This window comes from Octopus sinensis, linkage group LG24, assembly GCF_006345805.1.
Source record: "Octopus sinensis linkage group LG24, ASM634580v1, whole genome shotgun sequence".
NCBI lineage: Eukaryota > Metazoa > Mollusca > Cephalopoda > Octopoda > Octopodidae > Octopus > Octopus sinensis.
The window spans coordinates 6,847,886-6,864,749 of record NC_043020.1 but is presented as its reverse complement, the minus strand read 5'-3'; the positions used below and the strand labels follow the sequence as shown (position 1 = coordinate 6,864,749).

At 40.5% G+C, this 16,864-nt stretch overlaps 1 protein-coding gene across 2 annotated transcripts in view; it reads right to left on the bottom strand.

The window, feature by feature from the left end:
• The window catches only part of LOC115223906 (SCO-spondin-like), a 72,768-nt gene that overhangs the window by 6,771 nt on the left and 49,133 nt on the right, over nucleotides 1-16,864 (bottom strand). For both annotated transcript variants that reach the window (XM_036513019.1, XM_029794632.2), the window contains exons 4-6: nucleotides 11,033-11,200; nucleotides 4,477-4,650; nucleotides 3,114-3,278 (exon numbers count right to left, since the gene is read on the bottom strand). In XM_036513019.1, coding sequence (XP_036368912.1) covers nucleotides 3,114-3,278; nucleotides 4,477-4,650; nucleotides 11,033-11,200 — 507 coding nt within the window. The remainder of the gene's footprint in view (nucleotides 1-3,113; nucleotides 3,279-4,476; nucleotides 4,651-11,032; nucleotides 11,201-16,864) is intronic.

Sequence of the window (16,864 nt, the reverse complement as noted above, 5' to 3'; positions counted from 1 at the left end):
TATATAACTTCCTAATTCCGTTGTTCGATTCTGTGTGTTCTGAAGATGCAACGGTTGCATTTTATGTTTTTATTGTTGCTAACACAGAACTTGGATCCTATTCTTTTTTTAGAATACATCAGAGATGATTTTTTTTGTCATTATTATTATTATTATTATTATTGTTGTTGTAATTATTATTATTGAGCTGGCAGAATCGTTAGCATGCCAGGCAAGATACTTAGCAGCATTTCTCCCAGCCTGACGTTCTGTGTTCAAATTCCACCAAAGTCGACTTTGCCTTTCATTCTCTCCTTCATTTTCTACAAAGCCCTTCCATCTATCTGGTAGATTTGCAAGGCCCCTCTTCCAAAATTCACTTGTCCATGATGAAAAATACTCTTCCAGTACTGTTCTGATCCCATCTACAGAATTCATATTTTTTCCATCCAAATGATTTTAAAGACTGCAGAATAAATGATAATTAGATGGGGCAATGTCTGGCAAACAGGATGGGTGGGGCATCGTTTCCCATTCAAATTGCTCCAGCCTTTGGAATGCCATCCTTGCTGTATGTGGCTGAGCATTATCCTGATGGAGGAACACCTTTCGTCTTGAAGCCAAAGATGGTCGTTTTCCTTCAAGCACAGCAATCGATGAATGATTGAATGACCAAATCCAAGCTTCTCTGCTAGTTCCTCAACAGTTACAATGACATTTTGTTCTACCAGGGTTTGCAGGACCTCCTCATTGAGCTCTACAGATCTTCCAGGATAAGGCTTGTCTTCTAGGCTGTAGTTTCCGACTTGGGAATTTCTGGAACCACTGTTGATACTGGCTTACGCTTATTGCCTGATCCCCATATACTGCACTAATGTTCCCCACACTTTCCATTCCATTGTTGCCTTTATTGCAATCATAAAGCAAACTATTCCAAATATGCTCCTTTGTCACTTCCATTATATCTTTGAAAAAATAACTTAAAATCGAACTGCACTCTTCAGAACTTGCACTAAGAATAAGTACAAGGTAAAATTACTACCTGCTTTTATAGCAAATAGATGCAGGTAGTTTATCCCCTCCAGCTTTAAGTTCATTCAATTGAAAAAACCACATTATTTATGGGAGACACAATATACATTATATGGCTGTGTGGTAAGTAGCTTGCTTACCAACCACATGGTTCCGGGTTCAGTCGCACTGCGTGGCACCATGGGCAAGTGTCTTCTACTATAGCCTCGGGCCGACCAAAGCCTTGTGGGTGGATTTGGTAGATGGAAACTGAAAGAAGCCCGTCGTATATATGTGTATATATATATATATATATATATATATATATGTATGTGTGTGTATATGTGTGTCTGTGTTTGTCCCCCCAACATCGATTGACAACCGATGCTGGTGTGATTACGTCCCCATCACTTAGCAGTTCGGCAAAAGAGACCGATAGAATAAGTACTGGGCTTACAAAAGAATAAGTCCCGGGGTCAAGTTGCTCGACTAAAGGCGGTGCTCCAGCATGGCCGCAGTCAAATGACTGAAACAAGTAAAAGAGTAAAGAGTAATGTACTTTTGAGTGTATGTCTTTATGAAAGTATGCATGCACATATATGCACGTGTGTGTGTGTGTGTATATATGTGTATATATATATATATAAGAAAAGAAAATGAAGATGACCAATGAAAAACAATTATGAACTTCCTAATCTCCATTTTCTTTTCTTCTTTTCAATGAATGTAAACTATATATTTTTGTATATACCCATTATTTTAAGGAAATTCATTCCACCCAAATACTAGGTATTGAACCAGTATTTCCTTGAATGGAACCATCCTTCTATGAGGTTTACATATCCTCTAATTAAATTTAATAATTATATTTTTCTTCTCACTCTATATACATGTATGAGAAATTATGATAAACACAAGTGTATATCATTTGTGTATGTATATGTATATATAGTAAGTGTATAGTAAGTTTATGCATGTAGACATCTACCTAACTATATATTTATTTATGAATATATTTAATTATAGTCCACTATACACACACACACACATACATCTGTCTACCTATCTTTCTTACTAATCATATATACAGACATATATACACACAGATATACCTCAAATTATGCCAGTAATTGGTTCCAAGACATGTGACCTAACTTGAAAAATAACACAAAAATTTATTAGCCGAATTGTTTTAGTAAATGGTTTAAATATATTCTCACAAGTATTTCATTTCATTTTTCACTTCAGTATTCGTTCTTAAGTGTTTTATTTAAAAAAAAAAAAAAATTGTTTTTAAATATTTTCACTGAAACCAACATAAAGTTAAATAAATTGACAGAAGTTTAGGTTTATTTTTTTCATTCCTTGAAAACAAAAACACAGTCAAAAAACAACATAGGTTGAGATATGCCTCTGTGTGTTTGGTTGTATGTGTATGTATATATATATATATATATATATTCTTTTACTCTTTTACTTGTTTCAGTCATTTGACTGCGGCCATGCTGGAGCACCACCTTTAGTCGAGCAACTCGACCCCGGGACTTATTCTTTTGTAAGCCCAGTACTTATTCTATCGGTCTCTTTTGCCGAACTGCTAAGTGACGGGGACATAAACACACCAGCATCGGTTGTCAAGCAATACTAGGGGGACAAACACAGACACACAAACATATACACACACATACATATACATATATACGACGGGCTTCTTTCAGTTTCTATCTACCAGATCCACTCACAAGGCTTTGGTCGGCCCGAGGCTATAGTAAAAGACACTTGCCCAAGGTGCCACGCAGTGGGACTGAACCCGGAACCATGTGGTTGGTAGACAAGCCACCTACGACACAGCCACTTCTGTGCCTATAACACTATACACATAAAAATACATCCATATACATTATGTAGGTATGTATGCCAACAGATTTCCAAACAGCTGTTATATGGCAAGTTGACTCATATATATATAAATATATATGTTTGTACACACATGAATTTCAACAAGTATTTTGCCATGCCTAGGGTGGGTGAAACAGATCTTCCCTTGCATGTCACCAGTCATAAAGAAAGAGAAAATAAGGCTGCAGAAAGAAGCAAAGTGCCAAGACTTGCAGGAACCTTACCACTTTGAGATTTTAACCAACACCTGAGTTCATCGCTTCCATCGTTGCAATGTAATATTTTATCACACCGTTCTGTCATCGGAATACAGTGAGTCTCACTATTACATATAAATATACTTTTGTTTTCTTTTTTACACACACTGATGTCAAAGTCTGGAGGTACTTCTGGAAAACAAAAGAAGAGGAAAAAAAGGTAAGCATTTGAATGAGTAGGGTTTTTAGATCTTGGAAAAAGGATGGCGATGGCAGTGAAAGGTTGTGGTGGTGGAGGTTGGTTTAGTGATAGTAATGATGATGATGGTTATGATAATAGCAATGATATCGATGATGATGGCTTTGAAGACAACAGCAATGATCATGCTGTTGATAAGGATAATTACAGGTTAGATAATACTAATTGTGTCTACTAAAGGCACAAGGCCTCAGATTTTGAGGGAGGGGGACAGTTGATTACATCAACCCCAGTGTTTCACTGGTACTTAATTTATCGACCCCGAAAAGATGAAAAGCAAAATTGACCTCAGTGGAGTTTGAACTCAGAACATATAGTGGCAGACGAAATACCACCAGGCATTTCATCAAGCGTGCTAACAATTCTGCCAGCCCCCCCCCACTACTTTATGTAGTAGTAGTAATAATAATCCTTTCTACTATAGGCACAAGGCCTGAAATTTATGGAGGGGGGTAATTCGAAGTGTTTCACTGGTGCTTAATTTATCGACCCCCGAAAAGATTTAAGGTGAAGTCAACCATAGTGGAATTTGAACCTCAGAACATAGCGGCAGCCAAAATACTGCTAAGCATTTCGCCAGGTGTCATAGCAACTCTGCCAGCTCACCATCTTAGTAATAATAATAATAATAATCCTTTCTACTATAGGCACAAAGCCTGAAAAGGAGATAAGTCAATTAGATCAACCTCAGTGCATAACTGGTACTTAATCTATCAACCTCAAAAAAGGATGAAAGCCAAAGTTGACTTTGGTGGAATTTGAACTCAGAATGTAAAGACAGATGAAATGCCACTAAGCATTTCACCTAGCTTGCTGCCTTGATGATGATGATAATCTTTTCTTCTATAGACACAAGGCCTGAAATTTGAGGGAAGGGCGCTAGTAGATTACACTGATCCCAGCACTTAACTGGTTTTTATTTAATCGACCTTGAAGGGATGAAAGGCAAAGTTGACCTCGGCAGAATTTGAACTCAGAATGTAAAGACAGATGGATGAAATGCAGCAAAGCACATTTCCGGGGGCAAGCTAAAAATTTTCCCAACTCAGTGCTCTGCCCCAGAAGAAATGGTAATGAGAAAAAAAGAAAAAGAAAACTCTGAAAATGGTTTAGAATTCTGTGTCAACTTACGGGGACATGGATCATTTTCACAGGGCTTAGTTTCTGATGAAGGTCCCGTACAATCTTTACCTTCATAGCTAGGATATGGTGCGGAACAGAGCCTTACTCGTTTCTGGACACCATCTGGACCACAGTTCTTGGTACACACTGACCATCCGCTCCATAAAGTCCAATTGCCATCAACTGTGAAATATATAAAAGAAAAAAAAGGAAACATTATTAAAGGAATGGGTTAATTCAGTGTATTATTCTTTTTATGATTTTTGTAATTGTTTCTGTCATAAGACTGTGGCCATGCTGGGGCACTGCCTCGAAGAATTTTAGTCAAACAGGTACTTAATTTTTTTAAGCTTGGTCCTTTTTCTATCAGTTTCTAGTGATACGGGGATGTAAACACACCAACACCAGTTGTCAAGTGCTAGCAGGGGACACTTGACACTCACACACACATATATATCCAAGAATTAGGGAATGGCGTAAATAAAAATCCAGGCTACATGTTTCATTGCTCCAGCATGGCTGCAGTCAAATGACTGAAACATGCAAAAGGAATAAAAGAAAGATATGGACCCTGGATTTGAACCACTGCCCTCAACAGCACAGAAGAAGCTGATGCTTCAATTGACTCTGGATGGAAAAAACACTGAAATTTCACTATTTGTACATTTGTTGGATGCCAACACAACAGAAGTCTCAAATGAATTTATGCTCATTGCTAAATACGCAAAGGAAAGTGAATATTTTACAGCATTTTTTGATAATGAGGTTTGTAAATTTCCAGGGTTTATGTAATTATTTGAAGTAAAAAATGAGTAATGGAGGTACAATGGCCCAGTGGTTAGGGCAGCGGACTCGTGGTTGGAGGATCTCAGTTTCGATTCCCAGACCGGGTATTGTGTGTGTCTATTGAGCGAAAACACCTAAAGCTCCATGAGGCTCCAGCAGGGGGTGGTGGCGACCCCCGTTGTACTCTTTCACCACAACTTTCTCTCACTCTTTCTTCCTGTTTCTTGAGTAACACTGCGATGGACTGGCGTCCCGTCCAGCTGGGGTGAACACATATGCCACAGAAACTGGGAAACTGGGCCCATGAAAAGGGTGGATAAATAGATAAATAAAAAATAATAAAAATTATCCTTCAGAAAAAAGGTTTTTTTTTTGTTTTTTACCCAGTTGGCACACACATTCAAACAGCCCTTTCCCACTGTTTAGGGGTTAAACACATCTCGCCACTGGGGTCATCTACCCAGCAATCTAAACACTCCAATATATGCACACTGCAACACAAACACCATTAAAACAAATACTAACCAATTAAAACATTAACACCATTAAAATACTTACACCATTAAAACAAGTACCAACCTATTAAAGCACAAACACCATTAAAACAAGGACTAACCAATTAAAATACTAACACCATTAAAACAAGTACTAACCTATTAATGCCCAAACACCATTATAAACAAGTATCAAGCTATTAAAACACAAACACCATTAGAACAATTACTGACCCATTAAAACAGATACACCATTAAAAACAAGTACTATTAAAACACAAACACCATTAAGCATAAGTGCTAATCCGTTAAACATAAAAAATAAGATCACTAAACAAGTGTTAAACCCATTAACCCTTTCGTTACCAACCCATCTAAAACCGGCTCTGGCTCTGTAGTACAAATGTCTTGTTTCCATAAGTTTTGAATTAAAATCTTCCACCAAACCTTAGTCACAATTTATGTTCCTAACACTAGCTTAATGATGACTGGGTTATTTTACTAAATTCTTTGTTATATTTAAAATTAATTGAAAGAAACACAGAGCATCTCAAAATAAATACAGTAACGAAAGGGTTAAGTATGAAACTAAGCAACATTGAATAGAAACATCAAACCATTAAATACAAATGTCAACCCATTAAAACACAAAAGCCAGCCCATTAAATATTAAAACAAAATGAACAAACTTTCTGTTAAACATTTCTCTCTCTCTCTCCCTCTGACTGGGGTTGCAATGTATCTTCTCTATAAGACACTTTTTTCCATCACTTTTATCATATATTTTTCATTGCCTGGCATAAACCCCACCCCCTCAATACTACTCCCCATCTCAGTTGAAGGGATCCTTGTCTCACCGGTTACTTGGTGACCTCACTGGTGCTGGTGCTCCATAAAACGCACCCAGCACAGACTGTGAAATGGTTGGTGTTAGGAAGGGCATCCAACCACAGAAACCAAACCAAAGCAAACAGCAGAACTTTGTGCAGTTGCTTGATTTGCCAGTTCCTGCCAAACCATCTTCTCCATGCCAGCACAGAAGACAGACATTTAACGATGATGATGATGATGGCATCAATTAATTTTCTCTTCTTTACAATCTTAAGCCATCACTTCCTTGCCTTTAACTGTCAAATCGAGTGCAGAGATAATAAACAGTACGCAAATCTGAGATTCTGGATTTTGAGAAGCTTTTAAAGATGTAAAAATTCTCAAATTTACCAAAATACCAAAAAAAAAAAAAGTAAAAATAAAAAAATCATTAAAAAAAAATCTAAGAATACACATATAAAAACAACAAAAACTTACTCTGTTAGTGCCATTGCAATTAATAGCAAGATTTTGCTGCCATGCACCTGAGCTACCGAAATAATTTCTTTTATCAATTACAGGAATTTCTTCTCAGGTTTCAAGAAATACCATAAGTAGAATCATTATCCTTTCGCACCTGAACACAAATCTCTGAGAAATTCTCAGGTAATTAAACCAATTTATTTATTTTATTTGCCGTTTTGGCATCGTCTGTAATCTCATTCACTGGATATTAACAAATGTCACAAATATGTTTTGGAATATGAAAACAGTCATAAAGAGATTTATTATTATTATTATTATTATTGAGTGAGAGAGCAGTGCATGCCATCAAAGTGACACTGGGGTAAAATATACGAAGCCCAATATACCCATCATGACTACCCGTCTGATAAGGGTACACCAGGCACATGCATCACAACCATATGTGCGCGACATGGTGATCTCATATCAAGATAAACAGCACATGACCTTGCAGGTGGGGCCCAGTTAGAATTTTCTTCAGGTTGAGTAGCCCATCCCGCTCAAAAGGTCCCTGAATAAGGGTTGTTTAAGGATGTTGAAAGAACCACCCATGTTTCCAGAGGTGAATTACTCAAACCCCAAAGAATCCCTCTCAACACATGGCTATGATGCTCCCCCACTACTTCTGCTCGTGATCAGAGATGCACATATCGTCAGCCACTAAGGGACATGCTCAACTGGTTAAGGTCAAGCAACTGACAAGCAAATCTGTGGTATTGAGCAGAATATTTGCTGTAGCCCATCTTTTATACCAAGACAAAACAATGTACATGATAACACTTCCAATCAGTTAAGATCAGAAGCCATGAGAGCCACTGCCTGGTACTGCATCAGGGCATTTATTATTATTACTATTACTATTATTATTATTAGTATTGAAATATCTCTCTTTTACTTGTTTCAGTCATTTGACTGTGGCCATGCTGGAGCACTGCCTTTAGTCGAGCAAATCGACCCCGGGACTTATTCTTTGTAAGCCCAGTACTTATTCTATCGGTCTCTTTTGCCGAACCGCTAAGTGACTGGGACGTAAACACACCAGCATCGGTTGTCAGGCAATGCTAGGGGGACAAACACACACACACATATATACATATATACGACAGGCTTCTTTCAATTTCCGTCTACCAAATCCACTCACAAGGCATTGGTCGGCCCGGGGCTATAGCAGAAGACACTTGCCCAAGATGCCACGCAGTGGGACTGAACCCGGAACCATGTGGTTGGTTAGCAAGCTACTTACCACACGTTGCTATTGTTGCTATGCAATGGGAGATGGGGTGTTGTCACATTCATTAACCTAGGCTAACAATAGAAAGGTTATAACACGTCTGTTGTTTAATGTTAACCTAGAATAACACAAGAAATGCGTTTAGGAATGAAATATTTCACATGAAAATCTATAGTTAAATTAGGGTTAACAATATAAAGGCGAATATAAGCCCTGTTTAACCTAGGATAACAATAGAGAGGTTATGACATTTCTAACTGTTCTACAGTGTTATCCTAGGTTAACTAATGAGATGTCACTTGTTAACCTAGAATAATATTATAGAAGAGGTAGTGAAGGTGCGTGGCTTAGTGGTTAAGATATTTGGCATACAAGCGCAAAGCCATGAGTTCAATTCTTGTCAGTGCTGAGTCCTTGAACAAGACCCTTTATTTCTTGTTACTGTAGTCCACTCATCTGGCAAAAATGAGCAGTACCTGTAATTCAAAGGGACAGCTTTGTCACAATCTTTGTCATGCTGAATCCCCCTGAGAATTACATTAAAGGTACACGTGTCTGTGGAGTGCTCAACCACTTGCACAAACCCTCAATGTCATAACCAAAGGAGTGCCAGTTTATAGAAGAGGTAGGTACATTAGTTAACCTAGGGTAACATAAAACACGTTATTGTTCATCTGACATATCAGTGTCATCATCGTTTAACGTCCGTTTTCCATGCTAGCATGGGTTGGACGGTTCAACTGGGGTCTGGGAAGCCAGAAGGCTGCACCAGGCCCAGTCTGATCTGGCAGTGTTTCTACAGCTGGATGCCCTTCCTAACGCCGACCACTCCGTGAGTGTAGTGGATGCTTTTTACATGCCACCTGCACAGGTGCCATACGAGGCTGGAAAACGGCCACGATCGGATGGTGCTTTTTACGTGCCACCAGCACGGGGGGTCAGACGAGGCTGGCAACGGCCACAATCAGATGGTGCTTTTTACGTGCCACCGGCACAGAGGCCAGTCGGGGCGGTGTTGGCAATGGCCACGTTCGGATGGTTCTCTTATGTACCACTGGCACTGGTATCACAGCTACAATTTCCATTGATGTTGATCGATTTCGATTTTGATTTTCACTTGCCTCAACAGGTCTTCACAAGTAGGGTTTGTGTCACAGGAAGGAAAGGTATGCATAGGAAAGGTATGTCATGTCCCATTATATTACCCTATATGACAGCTACATGTTTTCCCAAATGCCCTTCTCACTATACTACATGGTCCCCCACTAGAGAACATGTCCTCTCCATTGCACAACATGATGCCCATTAGAGTTAATGGTAGTTATCTAGTCGTGTGGTTGCAGAGATAGTGATATAAGGCTAAGAGGGTATTGGCTCAAAAGGGACAGAGATGGTGATATAGGGCTAAGAGGGTATTGGCTCAAAAGGGACAGAGATGGTGATATAAGGCCAAGAGGGTATTGGCTCAAAAGGGACAGAGATGGTGATATAAGGCTAAGTGGGTATTGGCTCAAAAGGGACAGAGATGGTGATATAGGGCTAAGAGGGTATTGGCTCAAAAGGGACAGAGATGGTGATATAAGGCCAAGAGGGTATTGGCTCAAAAGGGTCAGATGGTGATATAAGGCCAAGAGGGTATTGGCTCAAAAGGGACAGAGATGGTGATATAAGGCTAAGTGGGTATTGGCTCAAAAGGGACAGAGATGGTGATATAGGGCTAAGAGGGTATTGGCTCAAAAGGGACAGAGATGGTGATATAAGGCCAAGAGGGTATTGGCTCAAAAGGGACAGATGGTGATATAAGGCCAAGAGGGTATTGGCTCAAAAGGGACAGAGATGGTGATATAAGGCTAAGTGGGTATTGGCTCAAAAGGGACAGAGATGGTGATATAGGGTTAAGAGGGTATTGGCTCAAAAGGGACAGATGGTGATATAAAGCTAAGAGGGGATTGGCTCAAAAGGGACAGAGATGGTGATATAAGGCTGAGGGTATTGGCTCAAAAGGGACAGAGATGGTGATATAAGGCTGAGGCTATTGGCTCAAAAGGGACAGAGATGGTGACATAAGGCTGAGGGTATTGGCTCAAAAGGGACAGAGATGGTGATATAAGGCTAAGAGGGTATTGGCTCAAAAGGGACAGAGATGGTGATATAATTCAGAGAGGGGGATTGGTTAACCCTTTAGTGTTTAAACTAGCCATATCCAGCTCAAAATATTCTACCTGTTTTATGTTCAGACTGGCCAGATCAGGCCTCTCACACCTATCTTGCAATGTCATTCTTAAAATAGACAACCACATCATTGATATATATCAAAGCTACAAGATAATGCGAGATTAATTCAAAACAATTTGAATAAATAAACATTACACTTTGCGGCGTGATCTGAATGCTAAAGGGTTAAAAAGGGACAAAGGTGGTGACATAATTCAGAGACGGACATTGGTTGAAAGGGACACAGGTGGTGATATGAAGCAAAGGGGGACATTGGTTAAAAGGGACAGAGATGGTGATATAAAGCAAAGAGGGACATTGGTCAAAAGGGACAGAGATGGTGATATAAAGCAAAGAGGGACATTGGTCAAAAGGGACAGAGATGGTGATATAAAGCAAAGAGGGACATTGGTCAAAAGGGACAGAGATGGTGATATAAGGCATAGAGGGGTGGTGATGCATGGTAGAGAGATGTTGGTAGTGTAACAAAAGACGAGTTACTAACCTGGACAGTGTGTAAGATAACATTGAGATATTTGAGTTTCTTTTTTCTCCTCGTCCTCCCTACCGTCGACGACAACATAGCGTGTCCTTTCTTCAGTGCCAAATCCACAAGTCTTCGAGCAGCCAGAAAGAGATCCCCAGGGACCCCATGTCATCACAACCGACAGCACTGAAAAAAAAAGAAAAAAAAAATCCATAAAAGGAAACAGTTATAAAAGATCGAGAAAAGAAAGTCACATGACATTCAGTGAAGACGACACAAAGACAGACTTTTTGTTTTTCTTGAGCATGGCTGTGTGGTAAGAAGCTTGCTTCCTAACCCCATGGTTCCAGGTTCAGCCCTACTGTGTGACACCATAGACAAGTGCCTTTTACCATAGCCTTGGGTCAACCAAAACCTTGTGAGTGGACAGAAACTGAAAGAAGCTTGTCATATATCTTTCTCTTTTCTCTTTTACTTGTTTCAGTCATTTGACTGCGGCCATGCTGGAGCACCGCCTTTAATCGAGCAACTCGACCCAGGACTTATTCTTTTGTAAGCCCAGTACTTATTCTATCGGTCTCTTTTGCCGAACCACTAAGTAACGGGGACATAAACACACCAGCATCGGTTGTCAAGCAATGCTAGGGGGACAAACACACACGCACATATATAATATATATATATATATATATATATACGACAGGCTTCTTTCAGTTTCCGTCTACCAAATCCACTCACAAGGCTTTGGTCGGCCCGAGGCTATAGTAGAAGAAACTTGCCCAAGGTGCCATGCAGTGGGACTGAACCCGGAACCATGTGGTTGGTAGACAAGCTACTTACCACTCAGCCACTCCTGCGCCTATATATATACATACATACATATATACATACATACATATATATATATACACATACACATACAGGGTGTGGTGAATAAATTGTCTTCTAAATTACACAAAAATGAAAATAACACTGACATCTCATTTTAACAGATACATTTACCAAAATTGCATAAAAATATCTCGAAATATTAAGAGTAAATTTATTCAGTAAAATTTCCATTAGCTTCAACCATGACCCCCAGACGACTTCAGAATCTCCTGCAACTCTTCTAGATTGCTTCCTTGTTTAGGTTGGTGAATGCTGCCATAATCCTTGCCTTCAGCTCATCTTTGGTTTTACAAGGAGTTTTGTTGGTCTCTTGCACCACTGTGCCCCATACATAGTAATCAAGGGGTTGCAGTCTGGGGAATTAGGTGGTCAGATGTTAGGGGTGACAGCCATGACTAGGTTCTCCTTCTTGTGTGGCAAGATGCAAAGTCCTGTTGCCAGACACAGGGTCTTCCTTCATGACCCAGGGTAGTACTACCTCCTCCAGGGATTTGATGTAGGCCTCCATGTCAAGCCTGAGGCCATGTGAGAAGATGAATGGAGGCATAACATTGCCATCATTAGTGATCACTCCAAACACCATGATGTTGACTGGATGTTTGATTTTTATTACTCTCGGTACATCTCCTCAGATTGCTCTGTCTGCAGATTTACACCCAAAGACTCTGAAATGTTCATATTGGAGATGCTGGCATGAATGCCAAGAAGTACAGCATGTCATTTCCAAATTTCTGGCAGAGTGAATTGCATCATTGTGCTGTTTTTCTCACAGACAGTGCCCAACTGACCCTACTATACTGTGTAGTTGACAAAATCAAAAACAAACGAGGTGTATGCACGAAATTGAAAATATGGAATGGCATCAATTTACCCATCATACCCTGTATGAATCCTCCCTATATATATATATATATATATATATATATATATATATATATATATATATATATATATGGGTGTATGGTAAAAAGCTGGCTATGATACAGTTTGGCACCAGTGACATCACAACTCATTTCTACAGGTGAGTGAACTGGAGCAATGTGAAATAAAGTGTCTTGCTCAAGAACACAACACACAGCCCGGTCCAGGAATTGATCTCACTTCCTCATGAATGTGAGCCCGATACTCTAACCACTGAGCCATGCACCTTCATACATACATATATATACACACACACACACACACACAAACACGCACATGCACACACACACAACAAACACACACACACACACGCACACACACACACATATAGTTAAATAAGATTCAGGTAAAAATTCTTGTAGAATGCTATGCAAAGCCCATCCACAGTTATTGGCTACCTGCTGTCATCATACAATGGAACTGCTTGCCACATCACTTTGAACATGCATTCTAATGAAAGACTTACTTAAACAATCACCTGAGGAGGCACCTTTTTCATTTTGGATGGATTATAATGATTACACTTACCAGTATACTAAACGTGTAAAAATGTATTGAAACAATTGTAGTGTTTCTAAATAAAGGATGCTGTTCATTCCATTTTCTGTCATTCTCTCTTTCTCTTTCATATATATATATATTTGCTGCTTTTAAATAAAGTATATATATATATATATATATATATATATATATATATATATATATATATATACTTTATTTAAAAGCAGCAAAAATATCACAAAAACTGTTACTACGAGTTTCATGTTCTTGTTCGGTGGACAGAGTTCGGCGGACAAACGGTAACGCGAAACTCTGAGTAACAGTTTTTGTGATATTTCTGCTGCTTTTAAATAAAGCATATTACTCTACCTTTGGTATTCGAGTACTATTTTTTTCCACCTTGTTTCACATTTATGTGTTTACTCCAGTATATATATATAAAATTGTAGGCACAGGTGTGGCTGTGTGGTATGTAGCTTGCTTCCCAACCCCATGGTTCCAGGTTCAGTCCCACTATGTGTCACCTTGGGCAAGTGTCTTCTACTATAGCCTCGAGCCGACCAAAGCCTTGTGAGTGGCTTTGGTTGACAGAAATTGAAGGAAGCCTGTGTGTGTGTGTGTGTGTGTGTGTGTTTATGTGTTAGTGTCTCTGTTTGTTCCCCCACCATCATTTGACAACTGATGTTGGTGTGTTTATGTCCCCGTAACTTAGCGGTTTGGCAAAAGTACCTGGCTTCCAAAGAATAAATCCAGGGCTCGATTTCTTTGACTAAAAGACGGTGCTCCAGCATGGCCACAATCAAAAAATGAAACCAGTAAAAAACAAAGACATATCTAGGTGATGCTCTAGATAGAAATAACTACAGGGCTATTAAACTGTTGTATCAGGTGATGAAGGTCACAGAGAGGGTCATAGCCCATCTTATTAGGGAGAGAGTTTGCTTAGATGAGATGCAGTTCAGTTTTGTGCCAGGTAGAAGCACCACTGGTGCCACATTCCTGGTTCGACAACTGCAGGAGAAATAACTAGCTAAAGATAAACCCCTCTACATAGCTTTTGTGAAGTTGGAGAAAGCCTTTGACAGGGTCCCCCAATCCCTTATCTGGTGGGCGATGCAGAAACTGGAGATTGACGAATGGTTAATAAGGGTTGTACAGGCCCTATACAGAGAGGCTGCCAGCAAGGTTAGGATTAGCAATGAGTATAGTGAAGAATTCCAGGTAGAAGTAGGGGTCCACCAAGGTTCAGCCCTCAGTCCCCTTTTATTCATCATAGTCCTCCAGGCAATAACAGAGGGATTCAAGATGGGTTGCCCCTGGAAGCTCGTCTATGCTGATGACCTGGCCCTCATAGCAGAATCACTACCAGAACTAGAAAAGAAATTTCAGGTTTAGAATCAAAAGGCCTTAGAGTCAATGTAGCAAAGACCAAAGTTCTAGTAAGTAGGAAGGCAAACTTACCACACACCCCTTCAGGTAGGTGGCCCTGCTCGATCAGTATAAAAGGCTTAGGTAGAAACTCCATAAGATGTACCCAGTGCAAGCTATGGACACATAAGAGGTGCAGCAACATCAAAGGAAAATTAACCGAGAAGATAGTTTTTGTGTGCGGCCGATGCACAGGGCAATAGACACCATTGATATTCAGAAAACAGATTCCATTACACTCCTGGGGGAGAAACTAGAAGTAGTTGATAGTTTCCGCTACCTAGGTGACCAAGTTAGTAGTGGGGTGGATGCTCAGAGAGTGGTACCACTAAAATAAGAATAGCCTGAGCAAAGTTTAGAAAGCTCCTTCCCCTACTGGTGACAAAGGGTCTCTCACCCAGAGTGAAAAGTAGATTGTATGACGCATGTCTGTGAACTGCCATGCTTCATGTTAATGAAACATGGGCTGTGACTGCAGAGGATATGCATAGGCTTGAAAGAAATGAAGCTAGAGATAATCCGCTGGATGTGTAATGTCAGTGTGCACACACGACAGAGTGTAAGTGCCCTTAGAGAAATGCTGGACATAAGAAGCATCGGGTGTGGCATACAAGAGAGACGTTTGTGCTGGTATGGTCATGTACTATGGATGGATGAGGAGAGATGTGTGAAGAAGTGCCACTCCCAAACAGTTGAAGGAATCCGGGGTAGTGTTAGTCCCAGGAAGACATGGGATGAGGTGGTCAAGCATGACCTTAGAACGTTGGGTCTCACAGAGGCAATGACGAAAGACCGAGACCTCTGGAGATATGCTGTGACTGCAAAGACCCGATAAATAACGTGAGGTCATGCCTGTTTCCTGCACCAGCTTCACATAGAAGCCCCAGCCCTTCCAAAGTGCTTTGGATCGCAGGACGGCCTGCTGTGCTTACCTTGGATCATAGGGCGACGTGCTGTGCTTAGGAGACCTATTGAGTCAAGTACATCAGCATAAAAAAATCAAATGGTAATTGTGATACCTGTGCGGATGGCACGTAAAAAGCACCATCTGAATGTGACCAATGCCAGCGCTGCCTTGACTGGCTTCTGTGCTGGTGGCATGTAAAAAGCACCAACTGATCATGGCCGTTGCCAGCCTCCCCTGGCACATAAAAAGCACCCACTACACTCACAGAGTGGTTGGCGTTAGGAAGGGCATCCAGCTGTAGAAACACTGCCAGATCAGACTGGAGCCTGGTGCAGCCTCCTGGCTTCCCAGACCCCGGTCGAAGCATCCAACCCATGCTAGCACAGAAAACGGATGTTAAACAATGATGATGATGATGTATATGAGGAGAGCTGTGTAAAGAAGCGTTGATCTCTAACTGTGGAGGGAAGCTGTTGAAGAGGGAGACGAAAGACGACATGGTACGAGTTGGTGAAGCATGATCTTCCAATGTGGGGGTCTGGCAGAGGCAGTGACAAGTGACCGTCACCTTTGGCATTTTGCTGTGCATCCACTACACTCTTGGAGTGGTTGGCATTAGGAAGGACTGGCATCCAGCTGTAGAAACCAAGCCAAATTCAGACTGGAACTTGGTACAGGTCTCCAGCTGACCAGTTCCAGTCAAGCCATCCAACCTACGTTAGCATGAGAAGCGGACGTTAAATTATCATGATGATGATCATGATGAAGGTGATAAGGATGATGATGATGGTAATGATGATGACGATATTCCTTTCAGCCATTTGACTGTGGCCATGCTGGGGCCCCATCGTGAGAAATTTTAGTCGAACTAATCGACCCCTGTACTTATTTTGAAGCCTGGTATTCTATTGGTCTCTTTTGCTGAACCACTAAGTTACAGGGACAAAAACACACCAGCATCAGTTGTCAAGCAATGCTAGGGGGACAAACACAGACACACAAACACACACACACATACACATATATATACATATATACGACAGGCTTTTTTCAGTTTCCGTCTACCAAATCCACTCACAAGGCATTGGTCGGCCCGAGGCTATAGCAGAAGACACCTGCCCAAGATGCCATGCAGTGGGACTGAACCCGGAACCATGTGGTTGGTAAGCAAGCTACTTACCACACAGCCACTCCTGCACCTA